This window comes from Pectinophora gossypiella, chromosome 19, assembly GCF_024362695.1.
Source record: "Pectinophora gossypiella chromosome 19, ilPecGoss1.1, whole genome shotgun sequence".
Classification (NCBI taxonomy): domain Eukaryota; kingdom Metazoa; phylum Arthropoda; class Insecta; order Lepidoptera; family Gelechiidae; genus Pectinophora; species Pectinophora gossypiella.
The window spans coordinates 7,039,727-7,064,282 of NC_065422.1; the positions used below are offsets into that span (position 1 = coordinate 7,039,727).

The 24,556-nt window shown below is 38.6% G+C and overlaps 4 protein-coding genes across 8 annotated transcripts in view; 2 read left to right on the top strand and 2 right to left on the bottom strand.

Moving 5' to 3' along the window:
• Positions 1 to 2,142: 2,142 nt before the first annotated feature.
• LOC126375427 (prohibitin-2-like) lies at positions 2,143 to 3,187 on the top strand. Its single transcript, XM_050022342.1, has one exon. It carries the CDS (start codon positions 2,262 to 2,264, stop codon positions 3,123 to 3,125), a length of 864 nt encoding a protein of 287 aa, XP_049878299.1. The 5' UTR covers positions 2,143 to 2,261; the 3' UTR covers positions 3,126 to 3,187.
• Positions 3,188 to 7,415: 4,228 nt separating this feature from the next.
• On the bottom strand, positions 7,416 to 15,148 carry LOC126375428 (uncharacterized). 5 transcript variants are annotated; one of them, XM_050022347.1, is made up of 5 exons: positions 15,128 to 15,148; positions 11,179 to 11,444; positions 10,337 to 10,574; positions 8,461 to 8,686; positions 7,416 to 7,537 (listed from the first exon to the last, which is right to left on the bottom strand). In XM_050022347.1, exons 2-5 carry the CDS (start codon positions 11,408 to 11,410, stop codon positions 7,481 to 7,483), a joined length of 753 nt encoding a protein of 250 aa, XP_049878304.1. In that variant the 5' UTR covers positions 11,411 to 11,444; positions 15,128 to 15,148; the 3' UTR covers positions 7,416 to 7,480. The 5 variants fall into 5 exon arrangements, with proteins under 5 accessions (XP_049878304.1, XP_049878300.1, XP_049878303.1 ...); XM_050022343.1 differs by lacking the exon at positions 15,128 to 15,148 and adding an exon at positions 14,521 to 14,686; XM_050022346.1 differs by lacking the exon at positions 15,128 to 15,148 and adding an exon at positions 14,337 to 14,469.
• Positions 11,508 to 14,063, bottom strand: LOC126375422 (uncharacterized). The gene is made up of 2 exons (XM_050022336.1): positions 13,877 to 14,063; positions 11,508 to 13,139 (listed from the first exon to the last, which is right to left on the bottom strand). Exons 1-2 carry the CDS (start codon positions 14,061 to 14,063, stop codon positions 11,866 to 11,868), a joined length of 1,461 nt encoding a protein of 486 aa, XP_049878293.1. The 3' UTR covers positions 11,508 to 11,865.
• The window catches only part of LOC126375415 (UHRF1-binding protein 1-like), a 45,510-nt gene continuing 35,880 nt past the window's right edge, over positions 14,927 to 24,556 (top strand). Inside the window, exons 1-3 of the mRNA XM_050022326.1 lie at positions 14,927 to 15,079; positions 16,089 to 16,290; positions 22,658 to 22,768. Coding sequence (XP_049878283.1) covers positions 15,036 to 15,079; positions 16,089 to 16,290; positions 22,658 to 22,768 — 357 coding nt within the window. The 5' untranslated portion in view covers positions 14,927 to 15,035. The remainder of the gene's footprint in view (positions 15,080 to 16,088; positions 16,291 to 22,657; positions 22,769 to 24,556) is intronic.

A 24,556-nucleotide genomic window follows, 5' to 3' on the forward strand; every position in this document is an offset into this window, starting at 1 on the left:
CTATAAGGAACATACAGACAGACAGACAGACAGACAGACAGACAAAAATTTTACTGATTGCATTTTTGGCATCAGTATCGATCACTTATCACCCCCTGATAGTTATTTTGAAAAAATATTTAATGTACAGAATTGACCTCTCTACAGATTTATTATAAGTATAGATAATACGTATACATCCATAATCGGGCTTGCTAAACTACGTTCCGTAAAAAAAAATATGCGCTGTTTAGATTTATCGCGAAAACTACCTTCTTCTTCTTTGCGAGTCGATGGCGATCGAAACTAAATTTTTGCTGACCAATAATTGGCCACGCTTACGGCATTGTCAGTGGCTTCGTAAAAGTCTTTAATAGTGCAGGTGTTAGGGCACTTAGGCCGATGGCGAAAACTACCTATTTTCTCATTGTTCTGGTACATAATAATTCAAAAACAGAATGTAATGGCAGAAGCACATATAAAAATAATTCTTACTTGATATTTCTATCAGATATATACAGAATTATGTTGCTACTTATATTGCTTCTCTTTATTTTGATCAGAATAATAATGGGTGGAAGATTGTGCCTGGGTGTAATAACAAGGGTCATCATTTATACCCAAAAACAAAGATAAAATATGCTTAAATCTGTCCATCCACGAAATTATAAGGTCAAACGGAGGCAAATATGAACAGCGCCATCTTTCTTTGGAAAGTCCCTTATTGAAGATCATTTAGAATCAGTGTAGCTACTTCACCGAAAAGAAGAGAGTGGTGTACCTATATTCGACGGGGACTTCACTTGCCTAACGACTTCATTCCACATTTTTAGCAGTTTATATCTATAATGGCGACCCCGTGTCGGACGACGCTCAGTGGGTAGGCCCGCTACAAGGTGGACCGACGATCTGGTGAAGGTCGCGGGAAGCCGCTGGATGCGGGCAGCGCAGGACCGATCGTCGTGGAGATCCTTGGGGGAGGCCTATGCCCAGCAGTGGGCGTCATACGGCTGATGATGATGATCTATATCGATTAGGTACTGTAATGGTGTGACTTCGTCTAGCACATCACCCTGCCTGGATGACGCATTATTTTAAAAGTGAATCTTTTAAATTAATGTTTTATGAAAGAAAGTGTATATGGCGCTGTGCCTTCTATCGTGTGGGTTGTGAGGTGGATTACCAACATCATCAACTCTGGTGTCAGGGTTACTATTGAGCCGTCAAAGCACAATGTTGATTTTATATTATAGAATCATCATTATAATCAACATTTTAGTACCTATTCATACTATGATTTTATGAATAATAAGAAAATGAATAAACAAACTCGGTAATCTGCTTCCACCTGTTTCTTATTTGTACTAAGTAGGTATTTCAAGATCCCGCATGACAAATACTTCATCATCATCAGCCGTACGACGCCCACTGCTGGGCATAGGCCTCCCCCAAGGATCTCCACGACGATCGGTCCTGCGCAAAAAAATACTTACTTAATATCAATAACTGATATTTTTATAGTTTACAGTTACTAAGTTTATTTATTTACAAAAATACTTTAGGTACCGATTTCAAGTGAAGAAGTGACTCAATTATCTCTAACTACACGCGTCTCTGTACATCCCCAGAAATTGTGACGACCGTGAACAATGTTTGTTTTTCAACACCACACAACTGAGTCATTACATTATAGACAGATAACAATAAAAATAATGTTATCAGCACGTTTCCGATTCAACTATTGCGTAGTAAAATACACCTATTGTTAGATTAAAACTAATCTTTAATTACAAAACGAATACGCGAATGAAACTGATAATTCTAAAAAGATAGCGAAGGTCTAAATGGAGATTATATGCGTACTGTAGTCCTATAGGTACCTAATCGATACCGCATTCCTGATAAATTGATAACATTCTAACTTTACCTACCTTTTAATCTAGATAAAGTCGTCTAGCTTGTATTATAAAGTTATTTTTAGAAAATATTTGCATACTCTACATTATGAAAGTAGCTCGATGGATGTTTATTAAAAAGATAACTAGATAAGGATAAAATTAACCATGTTCACAAGAGGAGCAGAATTTTTTAAGGCCTTGGTGTATTTTTATGGTGATTAACACAGGCTTCATAATCAGTTTTTAACACGTATGCGCATCGCTATTGTTCGTGTCATATTCCGACTGGAGCGGGTCTAAGACAGATCATAGACCATTATTTTTTAAAAATGAAGTGACCGTCATTTAGCTTATTGCGAAATTAGTAAAGTAATTTTTAAAGTGATGGCAGGTGCGTTCAAAAATGGTCCGCCTGGATTACGCAACGGTTTGAAATTGGTAGCAGCTGGTGCAGTCGCGTACAGTGCTTCGCAATGTGTGTTTACGGTGGAAGGTCAGCAGAGAGCCATCATGTTCAACAGGATCGGAGGAGTGCAAGAAAACGTCATCACCGAGGGTATGCACTTCAAAGTCCCGTGGTTTCAGTACCCCATAATTTACGACATCAAGTCTCGACCACGGGTTATCTCGTCTCTAACCGGTTCAAAGGACTTACAAATGGTGAACATTTCTCTAAGAGTGTTATCCCGGCCTGATGCTCAGTATCTGCCGAACATGTACAGGCAGCTTGGTATCGATTACGATGATAAAGTTCTACCTTCAATTTGCAACGAGGTTCTCAAGTCCGTCGTTGCAAAGTTCAACGCATCCCAGCTGATCACGCAACGTCACCAAATCTCTGCCATCATCAGGAGGGAACTGAAGGATCGTGCTGAGGATTTTAATATAATCCTTGATGACGTTTCGCTGACTGAACTGAGTTTTGGGAGGGATTATACTGCTGCAGTGGAAGCCAAGCAGATAGCTCTTCAGGAGTCGCAGCGGGCAGCCTTTGTTGTAGAGAGAGCTAAGCAAGAGAGACAACAGAAGATTGTGGAAGCCCAGGGCGAGGCGGAGGCAGCAGAAATGTTGGGTAAAGCCATGAGTACCAGTCCTGGGTACCTGAAACTACGGAAGATCCGCGCAGCGCAGAATGTTTCCAGAGTCATTGCAAGGTCACAAAATGCAGTGTACATTCCCGGGGACAGCTTGTTTTTGGACCTTCAAGACCCCTCGTATGATATGTTCGCGGAGCGATTGGTGAAATAAATCGGAGGGAAGACTTCGCCGTTTATACCATAGCTCACTCATAAACATGAAAAAGACATATATAAGTACTGACCTCACTAAATAGCTTTTTTGTTTTTTTTTATCATATGCCCTGCTTGTATACCTTTATTTACTAGCTGAGAGATATTCCAATCTAAAACTCTGGTAAAATCGCTAGGTACCTACACATACAAAGTCGTAATAAAACAATGAATTAAACAGCTAATTATAAATAAATAGTGGGGGGGAGGCGAGAACTCAGAATGAAAGGAGGTATAACAACATGTTTATTGTTTATGAAGCACAATCTTTGAGAGTTACGCCCTGACCTGCGCCTGACCCAATGTGGGATACTGCGACACTTCGGTATAATTTTAAGTACAGTTTCCTGCGCAATTCAATACACATCAAGGTCGCAGCTAAAGGTTCAACTGACTCTTGAGATAATATCTCGAACGTCAACAAAATAATAGTATATAATATACATGTTTTGGAAAAAGTAAGATTGAAAATTATAAAACTTTGGTACCAATAAGTAGCTCAAGTTTAAAATCTATGAATGGTATGCAATTTAACCATCACCGTCCCCGATAGCGACCCCGCCGGTGTGGTCGACGATTTACCACTAGGGTCGATTAATTATTTCAAATATTACCTTCTGAGCCGAGGAGGCACGCTCAGGCCTGTTGTCTAAAATTTTGTACCGAGTGAGAGCCCTCAGCGGTCCCTATTTGTCCGGCCGAATAGTTAATGCCATTTGAGACAAATCTACAATAAGTCACGTCAAAAATAAATATAGCAGCTGAAAATGGATTACGAGTCATGAAATTCAACTATTTGTCTTACAATGATTCATTTAGCCACATTTAGTGACGCATATTATCTCCTGTGGTGACTCATTCTTTCAGCAAACTTTGTAAAACTACTTACTTAAGTACTACGTATTGAATTGAGAAATGGATGCTTAGATGGTTCGGACGTGTAAAGAGATTGAATGAAAGTAGACTTAAGTCATAGAATAAGGCATAATACTACGTATAGAACGGCAACTTTCCGCCCCCCACCAGCGTCTGAGCTAGGTTTACCTCTCCCCCCTCGAACACAGTTTAGACTTGAATCGTATGGCGTCAGACGTCACACACACAAATGCGCGTGTACGATAACGTCAATGTGTAGTGTCTGTGTAAAACGAGGTTGTTGGTATGAAGTGTCCGGGGTATGCTTGTACTAAAAAAAAATATGATACAGGTGTAAGTGGTATGTAGAGTTGGAAGAGGAAAGCCTCGGTGTATACCGCGATGAGATCCAGGATGTTTTAAAGAAAGGTCAGGTGAAGAATACTCTAAACTGGCATGCTTTGAAGAGAGAGGACGAAACGAAGGTGGTGTGTCAGGATCGTAGTAGGTAAGTGGAATTCCTTGGTATCTGTCAACCCTATCGGGGAACTAATAACTTACATTAAACGTGCTTTTTTAAACTGTTTCTTGAAAACAATTTCTTGGTAACAGCACGTAAGATTAGCTTGGTATTTTTCTTAGTCACTATACTTAATAAAAGTTATGGACAACTAAACACCGATAGTTACTAAGTAGGTATTTATTGACCTAAAATTACTAAGTATTTATCATTTTTGTTGTTTATTTAAGCACGTAATACGTTCGACCAAGTTATAGATAAAGTCAAGTGGAAGATTAACTTGTTTTGTGTACAAAGCACAGAAAAAATGTCTGCGAGCATGATTCACAATTCACAATAGTAGACACATCAGACAGCTAGTCCAACGAGTAAAAAATCATAACTGTTTTCCGTCGATTATCTGTAAGTATAAGCTTTTGCAATTTGTATAGAATGCAAACCTATACTTACAAATAATTATAATTATTGTTTGTAAGTATTGAAAATTTCACGGCGCATTGGCGCTTCTGCATTGTTAAGTCGTAAAATGTAAATTTGTAATAAATAAATACTTTAAAAAAATGTTCCTGAGCGGTGAGAGGTATGCGCCTGTGAAAATGTTAATAGCACTACCGAAGTCAGACGAACCTTTCATTTTGCTTTTCTATCAGGAGTTCGACTCTAGTTTCATGCAAGCAGATACATGTTTAGACAATTTAATAGAAGAAAATAAACAAACATCCTTCTATTTCCTAAGATTTGTTGGGGATTTCTACAAGGATTGCTGATGAAAATTCGAGTAGTATAGTCCTTTGCAGTGAGCCAGTGGTCAAGATTGCTTGACCATGAATTGCCATAGGCATACCTATTAAGTGTAACATTATGGAAGCGATTTACCCAGCTTATTTACAAATTGTTACACCTTATCTGCTTTGACATTCGCCCTCGCCTCCCGCGGACTGTTCTCAACTTCTATTTATGTAAACATGTTCATTAATTATAATTAATCTCATTAAATCTGTCACTAGGGAAAAGTTTAATTTTAGTTTGAATGAACTGTGATAAAAAATATGTGAGAGATTAACAACATACCGAAGGTCGGAAAACAATTTACAATACTTAATTAAAAAATATTTCCAACTCCCAAGCAATGTAGTATCAAAATTATATGCATGCTAAAGGAGAATTGGGATATGAACTAGCAACAGAAAAGTAGTACTACTATTTTATGCTGTCGTTAATTCTCGACATAATTTTTAATAGTTCCCTTGCTTATAATTTACTATGGAACCGTTACTATGTCGTTTTAAAGTGATCTAGTGCACAGTAACAGCCTCCGTGGTCTAGTGGTTAGAGCGTTAGGCTCACGATCTGGAGGTCCGGGTTCGATTACCGATGGGGACATTGTCGAAATCACTTTGTGAGACTGTCCTTTGTTTGGTAAGGACTTTTCAGGCTTGAATCACCTGATTATCCGAAAAAGTAAGATGATTACGTGCTTCGGAGGGCACGTTAAGCCGTTGGTCGCGGCTATTAGCCGTAAAAACACCTCCACCAGCCCGCATTGGAGCAGCGTGGTGGAGTATGATCCATACGTCCTCCGGTTGATTGAGAGGAGGCCTGTGTCCAACAGTGGGACGTATATAAGCTGTTTATGTATGTATGTATGTGTATGTTTTAAAGTGAGATCAAAACGTGGGCGGCATGATTAGGTATGTAATATAATTTAGGTCCGCGGAGGTCCGTGTTGCTCTTTGAATTTAGTCAGTTCATTAATATACCATAAACAGTGAAGTCACTATTCAATCCTATGCACTGACGCAAGCTTTATGAAAATAACTGACATAAAATAAATGTTTAGTGCCGCACAAAGATGCTATGATGAATTCATTTGAACAAACAATAGAATATAAGTGGGTAATGGTCAAGGCATAGTACTTATGTCCCAAAATAGAAACCAAAAATGACTATAACATCACATGGCGTATCACATGTACCTACCTGTTTCTCTCTCTCTTTATTTAATAGCTGCGCTCTTGTTGGTGGAGTAATCGCCTCCATTTTCATTACTCCATAGATAGGGCGTGTAGAACGGTGGTTGCCCCAATCGCCTAAATAAACAGTCCCCGACCAAACAGCGGCAGGATTAGCAAAACGTAGTGAATAGCTCACTGGGACGGGCTAGCTCACTGGGACGGGCTAGCTCACTGGGACGGGCTAGCTCACTGGGACGGGCTAGCTCACTGGGACGGGCTAGCTCACTGGGACGGGCTAGCTCACTGGGACGGGCTAGCTCACTGGGACGGGCTAGCTCACTGGGACGGGTTCTATGACGATTTTGTGACGTAGCGAGTAGGCGCCGCTACTTCAAAAGCGCACCAGAGGTACATCCATCGCAAGGCGAACTAAGAACCCACACCTCACCGAGGTTTCTGTTACACCTGTGATAGGTGGTGAGCCGTATCGCCGTCTATAATGGTCGAGTCAACTGTTTAAATAGATTTAAGTAATAAGAACAGCCTCCGTGGTCTAGTGGTTAGAGCGTTAGGCTCACGATCTGGAGGTCCGGGTTCGATTCCCGATGGGGACATTGTCCAAATCACTCTGTGAGACTGTCCTTTGTTTGGTAAGGACTTTTCAGGCTTGAATCACCTGATTATCCGAAAAAGTAAGATGATTCCGTGCTTCGGAGAGTACGTTAAGCCGTTGGTCCCGGCTATTAGCCGTAAAAACACCTCCACCAACCCGCAGTGGAGCAGCGTGGTGGAGTAAGCTCCATACCCCCTCCGGTTGATTGAGGGGAGGCCTGTGCCAACAGTGGGGCGTATATAGGCAGTTTATTAAGTAATAAGAAATAAAAAGACAGGAGTGTTTGTATAAAACATGTAATAAGTAGTAAATGTAGTAACAATGTAAGTTTGTCTGGAAGATTGTCGCGCCCGGAGGGACGCGTGCATGTATCAACGTCGTAGGCTGCATGATGTCGACTTGGCGCGCTGGATTTTTCTTAGCAGAATCTGAAAAAAACATGCAATTTGACAATATAAACACAGCACCACATCTGTGTCCTTGAAGCGGTAGGCATAGGGTATATGACATCCACTCCGCGCCAGCTACGTCGAAGTGCCATGTAATAGAGAGTGATCCTATTATCATTATCCACAAATACAAAAACAAGCGGCAAAGAAAGAGGGTAGACAGATATGTCTGCCCGTAGAAAATTATGGATCTACCTACTCCACTCCAATCTCATCAGTCATCCCGTGATCATGGCACTTGCAACAGTTTTGAAATATCGCGAGTCTCATATCCCTACTTTAAACGCGATAAGAACCCGTTATTATGTGTTCTAATTATTATCCACAAATCTTAGAAACCACATGATATTAACCACGGAAAGAGAAAGAAGAAAGAGATTGGAAGGGCCAAGTTAAGCTTTTCTTTGTAAGTGAGTATCCCCGGGAGATATGTGCCTAGAAAAGGGACGAATGGATAAGTAACTATCAAATGTAAAATGTTAAATAATATTGCAAATTACCTACGTACGTTCCGTGCTTCGGAAGGTACGTTAAGTCGTTGGTCCCGGTTACTACTTACTGATGAAAGTTAGTAGTCGCTACATGAGCCATGTCAAGGGCCTTTGGCGGCTCAATAGTAACCCTGACACCAGGGTTGATGGGGTTGGTAATCCACCTCACAACCCACACGATAGAAGAAGAAAATTAACTTGTTGACCATCATCCGTCCCTCTCTGTCTTTCGTGAGAAGCTGCAGTAGTTTTAGGCGGATGAGACGTTTGTTATGTTATGTTAGTGTTACCTACTGAATAAAGATATTTTTGAATTTGAATTTCTTTTTCGGCGGATAAGAAAATGACGGGTATAACTTAAAATAAAATTAGGTGTCTGCAAGATTCGGGGTCACTATTCATTTATCTTACCATATTTTCGTGGTCAATTTCCCTCTGTTGCTTCTTCCTCCTCATGGCAGCGGCCGGCTGCGGTCGCTTCGCTACGGGAGGCTCCGCGGGAGGGATGGAACTCTTCTTGTGGTTCCTCGCACTCAGGATCTTGTTCAATAGTATGTGGTTATGTCTCTCTATTTCCCGCAGTCTTTCGTTGGAGAATGACATGTTGATCCGTCTGGAGCGCGGCACTGATAATGAACTGCAACAAATAATGAGAGACTTTCCAAGCTACGTTCCCCAGAAATACTATAGATGGCGCTGTACAGATTTGTCTTCGTTTAATCTTCTAATTTCATGGATAACAGACATGTGCATCTTTTCTCTTTGTTTTTAGGTATAAAGGATGACACATCTGTATTCTGATCCACCCATTAGTATTCTGATCAAAATAATAAGAAGAAATATACAATACAATACAAATGGGTGAATATCAAAATGTATCAAGTTTGGCATATAATTTTTTCGTGAAAAGTTGGAGAAATTGGGAAAATTGGGAATTGAAAAATTCCTTTTTCATGTCGGAACCGAGGATCCTTTTGGATCTTTTTCATGTCGGAACCCAATTTTTCACGAAAAAATAATATGAAATTTCGCCACCAAACTTGAAATTTTGAGATTCACCCAAATACTATATTGCACCAAAATGAAAAAGAAATAATTACAAAAAGACTTAGGTAACTAATCTGATATAATCTCTTGTCTGATCCAAATATCAAGCAACATTTAAGTATTTTTATATGCCACTGCCATTACATTATATTTTTGTATAATTATATACTCCGAGCAATGAGAAAATAGGTAATTATCACGTTAAATCTGAACAGCGCCATCTATATTGTTTTAGCCTTTCTTAGGCCGGGTTTCCACTGACGCGGAGAAGAGCGGAGATGTGCGGATTTGACCAATCACAGCGTTCGAGAGAGCGAAAAACGAAGTCGCTCTGTCACTCCCCTCACGGTGATTGGTCGATTCCTGCACATCTCCGCTCCTCTCCGCTCAGCTCCGCGTCAACGGAAATGCAGCCTTACCCTTTGGATACGGAACCTTAACAACTATTTACTTATTTGCTTAGGTACCTATTTACATAAAAATACATCAAATAAGGCCCAGTAAGTTAAATAGTTCACTTGTGTTGGGAATAAATGACCCCCAACTTCCTCCTATACTTAGGTACAATTTACATAAGCTTACGACGATTGGGGTAGGCAGATGTACATTCATCGCGAGACGATATAGGTACCCACTCTTTCGCCAACTTACTGGGCCTTATTTGATGTATTTTTATGTAACCCCCTCCAATTAGCGGTGGCCTTTGTCCAGCAGTAGGACGCAGGGATCCTAGATTATTTTTAATCTGGCAACATTATCACAAGATTGTTGATTTTATCAGAGATTTGAAGAACTAATGCTTCTCATATTATTTTGTACAAATAGGTAGGCATAGTGACGTTTCGATTATCCGTATCACGGTAATGACGTTGTCATAATAAAACGTGATTAATCCTCTTTGATCACAACATAGTAAAACTACAAAAAGTTTATATAGGTACCTATTTTCAAAAAACGAATAGCGGAATTACATACATACCCACAGTGGCCAAACATGTCCAATGATCCGCAATAACGCAGAGTGAGTTCCATAAACATTCATTGAGGGGTGAGACATATAAGAGTTCTCTCTCAGTCTCTCTCTCTTTTCGTTCATTCCCATTTACTTGGGGCTTTTTTTTAAATTGATATACCTAATTAAACTCTCCCCCCTCCCTCTATCTCCTGCGATGGATGTACCAATGACCACCCCATTTGGGATGTAGTCGTGAGTTTATGTCATGTAGACTCTCCTACTTACCCCTGGGTTGAACTCTTCCCACTCATCCCACTTTTGCCAGAAACAGAGCCGTTAGGTTTACTGGACATGAAGGAGTGGCTTTTGGACAACTTCACGGAGGACGAAGGCTTCTCGTCCTGCCTGACCGTCTCACTCTTGGCCGATTTGGACTCCATCTTGATCGAGTCATTGCCGTCGCTGTTATAATCCTCAAACTCATCCGAATATGCATCCTCTTCGACCGCTTCATTGTTTGATACTTTAAAAAGAAAATAACAATAAATGAATATAACTACAATATATCAATGTGTGGCGCAATAAGGAGGAGGCCTATGTCCTAGGACAACCCAACAAATAAATAAACATATAGATAATTAGGTAAAACTATGTAATAATGTTGGTGATTAAAGGCTATTTTTATTTTATTTTATTTTATTTTATTATTACAATTTAGCATGACATAGCATCAGGATCAGGACTATGTCCTGAAAGGATAGGCAAAGATGTATAGTAAATGTAATCCCTCACCTCACCTGTTTAAGTCACATGTGATAGGGAACCAGCCTATTTTATTTTATCCAGCATAAAGAAAGAAACCATATGATTTGATATAACTAAACCTACTTAATTACCAAAAATGACTTGTTCTGGACTGGAAGCATATAAAAAATAGAATGCGGACTTAAAAACCATTGAAGTGATTGTGTTCATAAACAAGTTAACAGAAAATGTTGCTGGCCTTAGACCAACTACTACAGCAAATGTTTAGCATTCTCCACCAGGCTACTCCACAATGTTTAAGTGAAGAAACAACCGAAAAAAAGAGAACCAATTTAGAAAAGATAATTCTCTGTAATATTCACCATCGGAGTCAGATTCCTCATAGACGCAGGTCTCGACGCATATATTGGGGGGCCTCTTCACAGCGTCCACTATGCAGCCCATCTGCAAGTCCTTGGACAACTCATCTACCGCCAGCTCGTTATTGTTCTCCTCCTGGTACCGCTGTTTGCATTTCATCTTGTTAGAGTCACCCGAAGAATACTCAGTGTCGATATACGTCTGCTCTACCTTGCTTTCTCTGCGTGACGACATTTTGTGCGTGCGGAAGCGTGCTCTGACTAGGATACTGTTAAAAGAATAAAAATAATTAATGCTCTAATTACATTTATTACCAAACTTAGTAACTACAAGCTTACAGCACCATCGTTTGATTTTATTCGAGTAATGCTCATAATTAGCTCTATATACTGTACTGTGTTTATATAAGCCGCGCCAATAAAGAAACGAATCGAAAATGGCGTCTAAGTACTTGCAAAGACAGATGGTAGGGTCAGCAATACTAGGGTTTAGTTCCCGGGAAATTTCGAAAAAATAGATATTTTTCAATTTTATTAAAAATATTTTTTAAGCAAGATTAATATTCCGGGATCGAAAACCCATTAGTTTCAAGCTTGTTAAGAGATACATAAGTATGTAGAATACATAGGTGTAAATATAAAACAATGCTTTGAGCGAAACATTATTATTTATTTATCAAAATAGACAAATTAATTTTGAGACGTTGATGGCCTATCACCGGTTTTAGTAGACGTTGATGTCCCTTCACCGGGGTCATCGTAATCAATCTCTTCAATCCCAGACATCTCACTGTCCCTTTCTTCCGCCGAAGTATCAGTTTCACTTGATGAATCGTCGCTGCTATCCATACCCACTCGTATAATGAAATCATCTATTTCCGTTTCATTCGTAACGTCACGTGTCCAGTACGTTTCTTCTACTCTTTTAATATGGTTGATTTGTTTTTTCCAGTCTTCAGCTGTTATTGATGAGATGGCATCTTTTGTTAGTTGTTCAATTTTGTTTTCATGCTGTTCCACATTTTTGTCAGCAACCCTTTGTTTTAACAAATTCCAGATATGCTCAATCGGGTTCAAATCACAGTTATATGGGGGCAATCTTAGGACTTCGTGTCCGTGTGATTTTAATAATTCATCCACTACATACTTTTTCTCTGGCATTTGTTTCTTTAACTCTGTTAGGAGCTCTGCTTTTGTCCATTCCTCTCTGTAGGTTATATTATGTTCCTTCATAAATTTTTTTACATCATCTTTTCGAGTAGCCGTTGTTGGTGCTTTGTCCAATTGCATCGAATGATACGAAGCATTGTCTAGTACTAGAATACATGATGGAGGCAGATTTGGAATTAATTTTTCATTCAAATATTTTAGAAAATTTTGGCCATCCATTTCGTCGTGGTAGTCACCTGTTTTACATTTCGCTTTAAAAACCAGGCCAGCACCACTCACGAAACCATTTTCACTTCCTGCGTGAACTATTACCCACCTTTGGCCAGGGCTGTCATTTTTTCGAACACCCTTATCCCTCGAACTTTGCCAGCATTTGCTTACTGTATAGTGGGCGTGAATCCATGTTTCATCCATATATATCACAGGTTTTTTATCGGGTCCTAATGCATCATTTTCTCTAATGCGTCGCAAATAGCGGGCTCGCCAAGCTTTAATATTGTCTTTTTCTATAAGAATCGATCTGTTTTGACGGCATTTTTTGAACCGATAGCCAAGTTTATTTTTTAAAATCCGCCTCAAAGTTGTTTTAGATCCTTTGAAATTTAAGTCTTTTTTTGCGGATGCCAATATTTTATTTAACGTGGGTACTTCTTTACGCACATCGTAAATAGAATTAACAATATTTCCGATGGCACAGATATCAAAATTGTCAATGGGGACTCTAGTATTATGTAGACCACGTCTCCCTTTGCTGGGTGTCCGAATTCTTGTCTTCTTCTCCTCAGCAAGTTGACCTTAAAAAACAAAAATAATTCTCAGCATTAATAAAAACATTGAACATTGCAGTTATCATCGGATATTAGCCGTAACATATCGAGAATATCTAAGAAGTACCTATTTATAAGCATATTTTATTCCTTATTTTTATAAAAGAAATAATTTGTATTATACATACTTATAAATCTTATTATAAGATTAAAACTTAATTTTCGTTTCCAAAAGAAAGATTTAGTTCAAAAATGGAATGAAAATATTTCCCATTAGTTGTTTTTTACAGAAGATAGCCTATATGGGCTATGAGCTTTTGCATGCTAAAAGCTAGGCGAAAATAACTTAAAAAGAAAAACAAAGAACTAGCGATAAACTAGAACTCCGCGCCACAAAAGAAGTCCCGTGGATGAGGTCGTTGCACGTCAAAGGCGGCCATCTTGAGACACGAAAAAGAACTCTATTGCAAAGAAATAAGAAATGTCAAATTTAGTTCCACAATATGCCGCGGGACTTCTTTCGTTTCAATCTAGGCAACATGGTCTTATTTTATGAATTAGGTATGATCTTAGCCTGCTCCACACTAACTGGACGAATTTAAAAAAAAATAACATCAATCGTGTAATATTGAGGTTATTTTATTATTTCTCGTAAATTATAGATTTCTTCACAAAAACTATTTAATGTCTATACTTGTGTACAAAATCATGCCGCGGGTTACTAATGACATACCCTTGTTAAATACGAAAAATATATTACATACCTTCTTTTTTTATTTTCACAATAGTGCTAACAGATAAACCCGTGGCCATGGCGGCGCGAGCGTTTGCGTATTGAAACGGATGATACCGTTCCAAATTTTTTTCTTCTTGGAAGTATTTGATGACGTTATAAACAATATCACGTGCATCACTTCGAAGAACCTTGCCTCGTTTTCCAGAAGTCGTCATAATGACCACGTATCAACACGGCACTTAAAAGTTGGGTTAGGAATTTGGAAACAAACAGCGTCGTGAGCGTCGTAGCAGCGGAAGAGCAAAACCAGACTGATTCATTTTTTTTTTTTGTATACGGTACGCCCGTGTGTGAGTAAAGACAGCAATAGCGTGCGAGTGAGAGAGAACGATGAGTGACGCCATTTTCGATTCGTTTCTTTAATGGCGCGGCTTATAACAACAAAACAAATCTTACTCACAAGAGTGGTAAAAACAAAAATTTCGTACCAAAACACTATACAATGTTTTGACTAATTGTACACTTATACAAATTACTACGACCACAATATTCTATTAAATCACAATTATCCAAGCACAAATACGAAATAATTCGATACAAATGAAAATTCTCCGAAAACATTACATGAAAGAAATGACAAAGTCAAAATTGTTTTTGTTTTTAGAATCTTACACGTCGTTCCCGTTAGAATGCACAGCCAGGAACTCCAGGATGGACTAATATCGATTCATTAAATATTTCTAAATATATCAATGCAGTCGAATGCAGTATTCTACAACCTAATTTTGTAATAAATAACTTTTATCAAAAATCAATAAAAACTCCTAGCGACAGGCAAACAAATATCGCGCCCTTTGTTTGTTTCCTGCAGTATGTTTTTTTGTAATATTTTAACGCCAAGTTTGAATATTATTCATCCAAGGAGCTCAATCATCCAATCCGACATGTCAGTCAGTGTTGCCGTACTTATTATCTTTTAATTGTTTTAAAAATACTCATCTAGCGTGTATCCGAATCAAAACGGATGAAGTGGTCGATTTTTGACATCCCTTCAAACAATCATTCACTCATCGTTCAATATCATTCACAAAGAAAAATACTTTGGGCTGGGGAAATTGTTGCTGCGATAATGATTTTTTGATAAACCCTACTGTAATTAGCTAGACACAACCAATTTATCAGTGAAAATGGTTACTATAATAAAAAACCAATTACTAAAACACCTGTCAAGGTAAGATCTCATCAATACTATTAAAATGCAACTTCGTAAGTAATTTACCGATATTAATTAAATTAATACGAGCAAAAGCGATAACAAAACTCTGTTTATTTCATTAGAATGTCTTTGCCGTGTGTCCTCTCTATTCATTAGTTTCGCATACTGCGTCCATGACAAAATCACGTTGTTATATGCGTTTTATTTATGTATTGTTATCGTACGAGTAATTTACTATCGGTCTTGTAAACACAGATTTATCATTAGCTTAGCAGGTGATCTAGATGTTAAGTAAACTCACATTTATATAGAAGTTTCTACATGTACGGCAAATAAATAGTTGAATCCGTAACACAAGTGTAATATTAAAGTATAAAGTTTTATATTAAATATTTATATTGTTTTTATGTTTAAATAGCTTTTGCCCGCGGCTTCGCTCGCGTTAAATTCGTGGTAACACCGTTCCCCTTTCCTAATGTACCAATTTTTAGCTTGCTTGAAAACTGAAAAAAAATCCATATAAAATGTCACCCCCTCAAGGGGTTGGGGGCAGATTTCCAAAAAAAGATGATGCACAATTTTTTGTTAGTGACAAATAGTCCGCATACCAATTTTTAGCTTTCTACCTTGAAAATTGCGGAAGGCTCCATACAAACATCCACCTCCTGTTTTGCGGAAGTGGGGGGTTAGAAAGAGAAAAAGTAGCCTATGTCACTCCATCCCTTGAACTATCTCCACTAAAAAATTATGGTCTGTTTTGCCATGAAAGATGGACAAACAAACAGACAGACACACATACACTTTACCATTTATAATATTACTATGGATAAATGTACATTTTATATTTTACTTTTTATAAGACAAAAAAAGTAAAAGAATAATCAGACTTGTGCCTACCCCAGTAGTTTTTAAAAGTCTTATATTTTGATAGACATCAGTTAAGATATACAGAAATTGTTGTTTATTAGTTTATTAAAATTAGTACAATTCAAAAATATGTTCTATCTTCAAATTTCTTCACCAGGTTTACAAAAAATCTGTCACCGGAGCAGATCTCACTGTCAGCATTGCGGGGTTCCGGTGAACTGCAGGACTTGACGCTGGATGAGGCATTACTGACCGAGCTGCTGGAACTGCCGGGGTGGGTGCGCCTCACCTCTGCCAAGTGCAACCGAGCCGCCTTCCGGATACAATGGACCAAGCTGAAGACCGTGCCTATTGTCTTGGTATGTTGTGTATTTTTATTATTGAGTAGTTAACATAGATTCCCCCATAGATCCATAGTATTACAGAACTGTACTTATAATGTTATGTATGAAATATACACTCTGCTATGCACTATACTCAATTATGTATAGTGCATAGCACAGTGTATATTTATATGGTGTAAATAATTATTCTTCATTGCATGCTAACTTTAACAAGACTGATTGCCTATATTATATGTACTTACCTACTTACTATTTTATAAATCAAATTAATTTATATACCTACAATACTAAAGTTCAATAAATAAATAAATCAAAATACCTACAAAGATGTTGGTAGTACAATAAATAAAGAAGCAATAACTTATTTATCACTTGGTAATTTCCCTTGTATACAGTTTTGTAAGTATAAGATTATTGTTCAGATAATTATAATCAGTGATGCCCTACTTATAAAATGAATAAGTAAATATTAAAGGCAGCTGTATATTAAAGGGGTATTACAAGATAAAATTAGAAACTTGAATGTGTCATCAACATTAATGTACTTTTCAGTTCACTGATCTGTTATCATTTATTGAATGAATAATGTATTATCTGTCGTCTGCGATGGCGGAGACGAATTTGCCACTCTACGCTATTTTGTATACTCTGAACTTAGTTGTATACAGCTCGCTATAACTGTATTGCCTTAGATATTGATACAGACTAGTCATATATTTTATAAACGAATGTGCTTTTTTCGTGCACAGTCAGAGATGTAAATAAAGTCTAGAAAGTTTCTTCCATAATTAAAACACATAATAACGGGTTCTTACCGCGTTTAAATCAGGGATATGAGACTCCCGATATTTCGACACTGTTTCAAGTGACTGATGAGATTGGAGTGGAGTAGGTAGTTCTTCTTTGTTCTTCCATAATGCTGCTTATCGTGTATACACATTTTGGGTTTCAATCTAGTTATTACCCACATCTGTAACCTTTTATTTTCTCATTCCATGATTGTTACCTGTTGTGTGTACCTTTTATATAAATAAATATCATCCCTGGCGTCGGGGTGTCGTAGAAATCGACTAGAATAAAACGTTTAGATCGAACGACGTATAACCCGTTCGATTTATTCGAACATCAGCAGACTGCACGGCAACCAAATTATATCGAGGGTTTATTTACGTGGACAGACTTCTTAGGGCTATTGGTCAAAGCCCCCGATATAATTCGCGCCGCGGTTGGCTGCTGCGCGGACTGAACACGTTACGTCAAGGTCGTTTCGTCCAATTCGTGCACGTTACACGTTACGGATTCATTCGATCGAATGGAAACAATTTCAACTTGGCTAACCATTCAGAGTGTGATAGCTTTCAACCAAGGGTTTTGGTCACTCATCTTGTCTATCTTAGTACTTTACGTACGTATGGTACGAGTATGAATGTAGATGGAGATAGTACCGGACGACCCAAGAAAGTGTGGATGGATTATGTTAGGGGTTATCGGCGTGTTATATTTTAAAAGAATAATTAAGTGACTCACTAAAACGTGCTTAAGGAAAACCTCATAATTGGCTCATAATACTGACATTGAATGCTAGTAAACTAATAATATTTCCTGGCCTGTCCATTCCCGAGAATAATATCGCATTCTCATTCATACGTATATCAAAACGTCAACACTAATCTCCGTTTTAGGCATGTGATACCTATCAATGTATGATCCATACAATGTTGTCAGTTCACGTCATGTTACTTCGGACTCAGGATTCAAAACGAAACCGCTACATGAAAAATCTGTTTTCAACGGCGACTATAAACTAACACATATACATAAACGCAGTGAGCAGACTATGGAATTCCGCTTGCTTCGATCCTGACATACCTCTCTTGCTTCCTTCACATTCATCAATCGCTTCATACACGCACGCCGGTTCAGAGTAAATCGTACTTTTCTAAGGACATCTCCAAATTAAACTGAATGTGATTCTCGGCCACCTCTATTCGTCTTTCGTTATCTGTTTTATAGCTTCTTTGAATCGTAAGTCGTAAATTAGCCCTCCATCTGTTGCATTAGAGTTGTTATTTAGTCGAACTGTATTTGCACGGAATGCGTTCGGTATTTAGGTACATTAATTATTGACCTTGCCAAACACGTAGCTAGATTAATATTGTAAAGTATTATAGGTACATCTTTTTAACCTAATGAGCTACCAGATGTGAAAAGAGAATATCATATATCTCCGATATGTATTCCAGGTTTAGATATAAAGGTAGTATAACATTCCTTTCAAAGTACATAATCATCTTCATTCAGCAAGTGACTCAGCCTGCAATATCTGCTGTCTTGTGCTGAGTGAGGCCCTTTTATCTCAGGACGTCCACCACCACCTTATGATCATCTCGACGAACATCCGTCTTACTTTCTTGCAATTGTTTTGTGGAAATTTGATATAATGTTATTGCGTGTGGCGCCCTTTTATAATAAACTATTTCTATTCTATTCTATATCCTATCAAACCAGACGCTCATATAGTGATTTTCTTAAGTCCCGCTGGGAATATGGTTCTAATCTGTTGACAACGGAGACCGTTAAAAGAGCCCTGTTAACGGTATGTGGCTGCTAAAATAACTCCGATTCGTACCTAGGCACAGCCCGGACACTTCATACAGAAATTTCGTTTATACCATGGGGCGGCTTATCCTGTAAGTGCGAACGAGACAGCGAGTCAAGGCGCGCTCCGTTACTCCTTATCGGCTTACAGCCATTTAGACTGAAGTGAGACTCAGCGGGGGTGAGGTAAAGCTCGGCACCGATAGAAATTGGTGCGGGGCCGAGACTGTCCGTGCTATACGTAGTATTATTCTATATTCTGTGACCTAGGGTTGCCTCTACGGTTAGAGGGATGAGTCATGCGTCGTGTCGTGTCCTGTTGACTTTCAACAGGACTATCATTTTCCAACTACAGTGCTATTAGTATGATAGATACCTACCTATTGTTTTTATTCTTGTAGTCTGCACGTATTAGTGGCGTGTCTTGCATACGTACGTGCTAATAATTACGACCTCATTCGGATATACTATTGTATTTGCCACGTATAAAGACGATACATAACATAAACATGTATTTTGTTCCTCTACTGAGCACAGGATATCCCTCAAGCAACGTTTTCCTCTCGTCAACCCTATCCTCCCTTCTCAAATCCCTTATTTCATAACCATTCTGTACGTTCACGAGTACTAATATGTATAACACTTTGAAACCATGTCACACTAACTTTTTTGACAAATTAAATGTCAAATATGATAGTGCGACAGGGTTCTACAGTGGGTACATGATATTGCTCATGACTGTACATAGATATCTTGAGATAAAAATACGCTCTCTACATTTTAGACCTTGTAAGTCTAGACGCGTTTGTCTAGACAAGGAACAATAGGGCACGTTTAGTTTGCTACGGCATAACGGCAAATAAACTATATCATACATAGACATTGGCCCCGATTCCTGCAGACACATCCTAATTTTATTTCAAGTTATACCTGTCATTTTCTTATCCGCCGAAAAGGAAAAGGACAGATGATTGACAACTGCATGTCGCTCGTATGCAACACGTTTGACGTGTGCTGTTAACTTAATTCTGTCGGGTTATTGGCCAATATCAACATTTTGTAAGGGCTTTTTGAATATCTGCCTAAAATTGACGTGTGTTAAATTTTCCGAGAGGAAATTCCACTTGATATCAACTCGGAATCATGGCCTGATGATTCTGGGATAATTCATATTAAACATCAACGCTATAGGAAAAAAGCTGGTTTTATCGACGCAAAAACCCAATTGAACAAGTTGATATTAATACAATAGCTATTGTTAGGGAACGTACAATGTATGGTAATTTCAGATAAAGTCACAAGTTATAAAACGCGAATACTAAAAACTGAATTTCTTGCTGTAGCCTATACCCCAAAACGAATCTCACAGTCTTAAAGGCTAGTAAATCATTTCCTGAGTAAACGTGTTCTATCTTGCATAGTCACTTACCATCAGGTGAGATTGTGATCCAATGGTGTTGAATAAATTATTTTGACTCTCAATTCCAGGCTAGGTACACGACTAAACTTCATACCCATAAAACGTACTGGAATCCAGGCCCGGATTGGCCACGCTCTGGTCGGTGTAGCATTTTCCATGCTACTTTTTAGGGAAAAATAGGGCAGTGGTTTCCATCTTGCCTTCTGCCCCGCAGTACTCTTTCTAACGCGAGTGTGATGGCGCCCAGAGTAGTCTATTTCGAAGCCGTACTAGTTCTCCGCCTCTGAATAGTACTGACAGTTAGTGCTGTCCTCGGTCAGGTTCCAGATTACAGTCCCTGTGACTCGCCTCTTCTGTTCTGCATTGCTGTACCGATGGCTCCCATATCCGCCTCTGCAACCGTTGAGGTCTTAACCCGTATCCCTGGGCAAAGTATAACGTTATGCCCCGTAGGTGTGGGTCGAGCCACCATCTCACTCCGGCCTACTGAAGTAAGAGGCGCCCACCCTCGCGGCAACGACGCGCCGAACAGTAATAGGCTAGTTTCCAAGTAGTCAAATCAACGTCAACCTACGAAATTACTAAGGAAATTGTATGAATAAGCACACTGTGACATAGAAAAATGTGATAAAATGTCGGACTCATTATTACGTCTTCCTTTATTAAAATTCTTAAATAAGTTAAAATAGAAAAAAGAAAATGTTTTTCGTTAATTTTAGATTTGTCTTTATTTATTAATCAGAATTTCGTAATTTATCTTGAACCTAGTACACGACCCAATTGCCCCAGTGGAGGGCAGAGAAGATGACTGTCCCCCTGGGGCCGGGTTAATGACTAAGTATTCTGATCATCATCATCACCAGCCCATTAACGTCCCCACTGCTGGGGCACAGGCCTTCCCTATGGACGGATACGGAGATCGGGCCTTAAACCACCACGCGGGCCCAGTGCGGATTGGTGGTCATTAACGACTGCTAATGCAGCCGGTACCAACGGCTTAACGTGCCGTCCGAAGCACGGAGGAACTCGAGATGAAAACTTTTTTTTTGTGGTCACCCATCTTATGACCGGCCTTAGCGAAAGTTGCTTAACTTCAACAATCGCAGACCGAGCGCGTTTACCGCTGCGCCACCGAGCTCCTATTCTGATATACTGCACTAAACTTCATTTCAGAAAATCTGTAATGCCGGGCCGTTTTGCAGGTCTCACTCCGGGCCTGTTACTATCTAGGTATAGAGTTGAGTCTTCCAAGATAGTTATAGACTCTAGGGATAGCTAGAGAGAATAGGTAATTAACACAACATAACAAAGCATGTCGTCGCGCCAGCTATATGTATTTTAGTTCTACGTTGATGAGCGAGTATATTTCCATTAACCGGTTACATTCCTGGAAACCATGTGATATCAATTATCTAATAACCAAACGTGAATTCAAACTCATAGAGCTGTTCAAGTCGCGTCAGACTTCTTCGACTAAATTTCTCTACATAATAAAGTCGAATTCAGTTCTTTAGAGCCCCAACTGGGATCGAACCCGTAACATTACGTTGTAAGTCACGCGTACTCCGAACAAGGCTACCATGTTTTTTTAATAGGTAATTACTGTCTTCTAATGAATTAATTAACGATTCTGTTTGAAAATACTCAGGGCAGAGGCGTTCCTTTGCGTAGCCACATAGGCTAATGGGCAAAGCCCTCTTTTGAGCTTCCACTTTTTCCTGTCCTGTGAACAAAGTATTCAGTAAAAAACCAGTATTTTAGCAGTATATTACAGTGTGAAAAATTTACAAAACAAACTTGTAAAACAACGAACCGTCATGGTCCGCCGATTTGAATGATGATTGCAACCTTGGGCCTTGATCTTGCATTCAGGATGCCGAGTAACTAATAATAATACTAATTTATCTACCTATATACCTAACTTACCATATATTACCCGTACTTACTGACGGGCTCCGTGGTCCAATGGTTGAGCATTGGGCTCACGATCTGGAGGCCCCGGGTTCGAATCCCGGGGGGACATATCACAAAAAGCACTTTGTGATCCCTAGTTTGGTTAGGACTTTACATGCTGATCGCCTGATTGTCCGAAAGTAAGGTGGTCCGTGCTTCGGAAGGCACGTTAAGTTGGTCTCGGTTACTACTTACTGATGTAAGAAAAGAACAGAAAGCACGGCGAGGTTCGGGTACTTAGTTCATCTTGCGATGGATCTACCTCTGATTACCCCGATTGAGAATATGGTCGTTATCTGCAAAGATAGAGTTTGGTGGGACTTAGTCAAAAGATTAATTTTAAGACCAAATTATATACCCAAATTCATACAGTAAATGATTTGATTTTTGATTTGATTTGGTTTGTTCCAGAACCTGGACGAGGTGCACATAGCGCTGGAGGTGTGCCAGGAGCCGCGGCCCGTGAACCCCACCGCCGCAAGCGCCATGCCCATCCCGGGCAAGTACAGCTACATACACAAGGTAACATACACACATACAGTACAGTCGCGAGCAAAATTATATACCCACTTTCGAACCCTATTCTATTTCTAGCCTACACCATCCTACCGGGAAAGCCGGACACTTCATACATTCAACCTCGTTTTACACAGACACTACACATTGACGTTATCAACACGTGCAACTGTGTGTGTGACGTCTTAGGGCTGCCAATAGGGTATTTGACTGGGTCAAAGATAAATTCTAGAATGTTAATCTAAAAAAAGAAGCCAGTCTAAGATGCTCAAAAAACAATCTCATTTTTCTTTTTGAATTATCTTCGAATTTCATTTATGAATAAAGTATTAATGAGTACGACATTTGACAGCTTTTATTGATGACGTCACAGGACAGTATTTCCATACAAACTCCAAAGAAAACTTTCGTTTTGACGTTTCGTAAAAAGTATCTCATTTGACTAGGTTGTCAAGTAGCCTATTACAATACCAGTAGGGCTAAAATGTGTGATAAAATTTTGTCACGGTCTTTTTATCGATTATGACATTATAATTATATCGTTTTGTCTATTAGTGCTAATATGTGAACCCAAATAAGTGATGTCGTTCTGTCGTAATACGAATAAACTCACGTGGCACGCATGTTGGGGAAAAAATAAACTTATCGATTCTGACAAAATTCATTGAATCGATCGATAATCACATTGCGCGTGTTAGCTTTGCTGATTTAACCGTTATTACTTACTTAGGTAGTTAGTACTACCATAAGGTTTAAAAAATACCATCAAAGGAGTTGAGTTCAAGTAAAGGAATGATGTGTTTATCAACCAATATAGTGAGCCAGTTTATCGTGGATTGCTGGATATTTACACAAGTGGTTATCGCGCGTTGGATATTTTGTTTACTGTTTATTTTGTAGCCAATGTTCGTGGGAGTATTTATTATTGTAATAATATGAAGGCTCACCAACTATCACGTTTTGGTCTAACAGAAATCTTTTAGTTCATCTTGCGATGGATGTACCCCCAAGTAGCAAACAAGAATTGTGATTAAGTCATATATGTCTAAACTTTAGCTAAAGTGAGATTTATCCAAATCAAATAGGACTTATTAGGACTTCATAAATTCTTTTCCTTCTTTAATACTATATAGTTTTCAACAAATCCTACTTTAGATAATTTAGAATACACAAAACCAAGTTAAGTATTCTCAAAACTATTTAGTCTTATCTCAGCCTACTGTTAAGTCTAAAAGTATATTTTTACTTTACTCAGATTATTTGAAGGCTCACTTAATACTAAATTGATTTACTGAAGTATCAGTTTAGTCTTGTAAAGTAAAAAATGAATTGCCTAGATATACTTAAGGCAATTTTAATACTAAGCTTTGAGATTAGATTAGTTAAGATTATTTGTTGCTCTTATACAAGACTGTTTTATTCGTTTTTGACTACAATAAGTAAAACATAAGAAAAGTCTATTCACTGGACGATAAAATCGAAATAGAAGCAAGCAGAAAGATGGACGAAGTTCAAAAAATAAAAAGATCTGGTGGTTTTCGAATGCAGAAAATTAAATACAGAAAATTAACCTGTGATAATGCACATCCTACTGTTTTTGTTAGCGATGCGATATCTTCTTCATTGCTATCAATTTTTTCTATCGATTAGTATAACACAATCATTCAATTTTGTCAAAAAAGTCGTAAGTTCCTGTTTTTCAATTCCGAACCAGCGTGTGGCGGCCCAGGTACCTACGTCTCGCACAAATCTTCTCAAAAATGATTAAACTAGTCTAACCTAGTCTAAGCGCAC

Coding starts and splice junctions, on each gene's coding strand:
- LOC126375422 (XM_050022336.1), bottom strand. CDS start 14,063: ATGACGACTTCTGGAAAACGAGGCAAGGTTCTTCGAAGTGATGCACGT. Junction 13,140..13,876: donor TGTGAAAATAAAAAAAGAAG/GTATGTAATATA, acceptor TTGTTTTTTAAG/GTCAACTTGCTGAGGAGAAG.
- LOC126375428 (XM_050022347.1), bottom strand. CDS start 11,410: ATGTCGTCACGCAGAGAAAGCAAGGTAGAGCAGACGTATATCGACACT. Junction 10,575..11,178: donor TGAGGAATCTGACTCCGATG/GTGAATATTACA, acceptor TTCTTTTTAAAG/TATCAAACAATGAAGCGGTC. Junction 8,687..10,336: donor GGGAAGAGTTCAACCCAGGG/GTAAGTAGGAGA, acceptor TATTTGTTGCAG/TTCATTATCAGTGCCGCGCT.
- LOC126375427 (XM_050022342.1), top strand. CDS start 2,262: ATGGCAGGTGCGTTCAAAAATGGTCCGCCTGGATTACGCAACGGTTTG.